At 38.3% G+C, this 3,571-nt stretch overlaps 1 protein-coding gene across 1 annotated transcript; it reads right to left on the reverse strand.

Moving 5' to 3' along the window:
• Positions 1 to 7: 7 nt before the first annotated feature.
• tti2 (TELO2 interacting protein 2) lies at positions 8 to 3,299 on the reverse strand (the record flags this gene model as incomplete). The annotated part of the gene is made up of 3 exons (XM_042481373.1): positions 3,142 to 3,299; positions 1,004 to 1,481; positions 8 to 108 (listed from the first exon to the last, which is right to left on the reverse strand). Coding segments are annotated over exons 2-3 (578 nt in total), but the record flags the coding sequence as incomplete, so codon positions are not given.
• Between the last annotated feature and the right edge of the window lie 272 nt (positions 3,300 to 3,571).

Below are 3,571 nucleotides of genomic sequence, written 5' to 3' on the forward strand. Positions count from 1 at the left end.
AAAAAACATCAACAGGTGGGCGGAGTCTCTCCAGCCCCCCGCCCTCTGCAGTGCCTCCTGCAGCCTCTGAGCCGCCGCTCTGGACGAGCAGCTGCTCCACGCCTGGTCCTAAAATCGAAAATTGGAAGTAATTTATTGATCCCCAGGAGGAAAATGTGATTTTTTTCAGTCGCACTGAAGTAAAACAGAGAGAATTATAGAAAGTATCACTAAGAAGTATTTAAGTAATAAGTCAAAATATATATCAAATAAAAATACTTGCATTAAGCTTCAACCTCACATCTGTATGTACAATATTAAAATGTACAATCGACAAGGCAGCTTTATTTGTACAGCACAATACAGTACAATAAATTTCTGAATTATTTTAAAATAGAAAAATTGCCATTAAAAATAGCAAAAGTACAGACAAGAGGTACAAAGATAAAACAATTATTTAAAATGATAAAAAAAAAAACAGTTTTAAAATAAGTATGTAGTCAATAGTCAATAATGCTATCTATCTGAAAATGTACAGCACACTTCCAATTTTGATGTTGCATCTTGTACTGAGATTATATTAAAATGTTTAACTTAATCTTTAATCTTTCCCCAATTTCTCAGTTTTGAGATCAATAAAGTATATCTATCTATCTATCTATCTATCTAATAAGTTTAGTATGCTGAGTGTGTAAAAAAATAAGAATGTGTGTATTACTCCACACTGCAATGTACAAACTAGTACGTAGTTAGAAATATTAAAAATGTGTGCATTATAATACAGTGTGCAACACATTATGGACATAAGTAGAAATGAGAACAAAAAATAAATACAGTGTGGGCATCATATGACAGATATACATTAAAAGATGGTGCGAATGAATTAGGAATATTACACGCTTGAATAACTGCAGTGACGCCGTAAAACCGGCTGAACCCGGTTTGTCGTCATGTCACACGTTGTTTTAAAAGTCGCCTCAGTCAAAGCGTGACATCGCCCGTACCGTTTCATTAGTCAACTCACCTGAAAATGAGTGACGGCGAACACACAGATGGGTGGAGCCACAGCCAGCAACACACCAGTCTGACCGCCTACGTTTCCCAGAGTTCCCAGCAGGGCAATGAGGGCGGAGCTTACTGCTGCGGCTCGGCTCGGGACGCTCTGATAGGCTGCTGCCGGCAGAGAGCCGCTGTCTACTTCACAGAGCGGCAGAGCCGCACAGCCAATCAGAGCGCTCACCAGAGAGCCGTACGCCACATGAAGATATGCCCATTCTCCATCGTGATTGGCTGAGAACAACCAATCAGTATCTGCTGTTTGAAAGAGCCGCTCCACACGACCAATCAGAGAGCTCGTTTCAGAGTTGGACGACGAACAAATCAGCTTCTCCTGCAGCCGCGAGAGGAGCTCTGTGATTGGAGGAAGAGCAGGAGGGGGGAGGGGCTTCTCTGAGGAGGAGGAGGAGAGATGAAGGTCATGGAGGAAAGAGGAGAGCTCCATACTGAAGGAGGAGGAAGTGGAGGAGGAGGAGGAGGAGGAGGAGGAGGAGAGAAGAAAAACAGAAAAATATTAACATTTAAAAACCATAAATCATATCATCTTCACAGACTTTTTAACATTTTAATTTTCATGCATCATTGTGAGCTGAAAGTGATTCTTACATTCTCTAATTGCAAAAATGTGCAGCCAAAATACCCCAAAAAAATTCATCTAAAAACAGCGTCACTGTCACACAAACCTGGCATCTAAAGGGTTAAAAAATGCAAAAATTTATGAATATTTGATTTTTAGGATTAAGACTGCTGTTAGTATAAAAATAAACTCAATGGAAGTAGAAAATAATATTAATGTATAATATCTGTACAGCCTGATTTTGTGTGCAGAGCGGTGTGAGTGTGAGTATTTGACACGGCACAAAAACACACAAACAAAAATAAAAATAATCTATAAGAATCAATGTTGCTGCTAATCACGGACATATGGCAGGCTGTGATAATTCTTTTTTTCATCTAAAAACATAGTGGCATCACGACAAAAACCTGGTGTTTAAAGTTAAATTTAAAATATCAAGAAAAAAATGTGAAAATATAAATTAAAATAATCTGAAAATTAATGAATATTTTATATTTATGATTAGGAGTGATGTTGGTTAAAAGTCAATGAAAGTAGAAAAAATATTAATGTATAATATTCTTTATAGCCGGATTTCGAAAAGCACATTTTGTGCGCAGAACGATACGAGTGTGTGTGTGTGATATTAAAGAGGCTATAAAGGGTTAAAATAGTTTAGTGAGAGTTGTTTATTTCTGCAGCGGATGTGCCTGGTTTCAGTGGATTCACTGGTTTCACTGGTCTCACTGGTGTGGTGTATAATTTGGTGGCCGACCTTTAAAACAACTATAAACTCAGTCGTCGCTGTGAATCCTGAATAAACGGACCTGCGCTCACTTTACTCGCCTTTCCTAAATTCTCGTGTTCTGAAGTTTTGTTTTATAAGAAAAACCAGCGTCTCTCCCAGATTCTGGACCAAAGTTCATTTCAGGAGAGCAAATATGATCTGAGAGCTGTTTCTATGGTTACTGTACAAAAACCCACACAGGTACTAAAAGGAGGTGTATTTGTATTATTAGGGTCAAATTACGGAATAATGCAAATAGTTTTTTGTGTTTTTTAAAGGTTTGTGCAGAAATATCTGAAGGTTAGAAGTGTGAACACGTTTGAGCCTAGTTTAAGCCTTTTGTTTCTGTCTGTTCAGTCTCTCTCTCTCTCTCTCTCACACACACACACACACACACACACACACACACACACGCTGCTGTACTTTATACTGCATATACTGTTATACTGAATATACTGAAGTGTTAATTAAACCGCGGCGGAATAAAATACTACCAGTACTACAGTTAGCTCCTAAGCTAAGCAGAGTGAAGCTAACGGCTAACGCTAGCCTTCAGAAACTCGAAGACAAACATCTGAACAAACATCAAAGCTTAAACAAACAAACAAACAAACAAACAAACAAACAAACAAACACGCCTCAGTTTACAGGCTGTAAACAGGAACACACAAACTCTGGCCCGGCTCTTTAACTGTGACGGACCGTTAGCCGTTAGCTGTTAGCTTCAAATGTCCAAACTTTTCACCGAAACGTTGAAACTGACCTGAAGTCTGAAGTTTCAGTCGAACATCCAGCAGCTGCGTCTCTTCTTCAGCGACGACAACAAACACAACAAACAAAATGATAATTATTAACTTTCATTCAACGCGTTTTTCTCTCCGATCAGTTTCGCGGCAAACAGCTCGAAGCTTCCGGAAGTGTTACAGGGCGGAACAATGTGTTCACATAAATACCTCCGGCTAGGTACGCGAAGGGTTCCGCCCCCCTTTTTTAATGTATATATGTTCAAGGTAGATTAATTTAAACAAAAAAACATGAAAATCAAAAATACCCCTTAAATGTTTATTCATTTATGTTTCTGATCATTCCTTTTGGTTTTCCTTCTTTCTTTTTTTTTTACTTTATTGAACAAATTACGTTAATCTTTTCGACATCAAGAATACCCAAAATGAAGAATTCAAACAAAAACGCCA

This window comes from Plectropomus leopardus, unplaced genomic scaffold (genome assembly GCF_008729295.1).
Source record: "Plectropomus leopardus isolate mb unplaced genomic scaffold, YSFRI_Pleo_2.0 unplaced_scaffold28441, whole genome shotgun sequence".
In the NCBI taxonomy this organism is placed as follows: Eukaryota; Metazoa; Chordata; class Actinopteri; order Perciformes; family Serranidae; genus Plectropomus; species Plectropomus leopardus.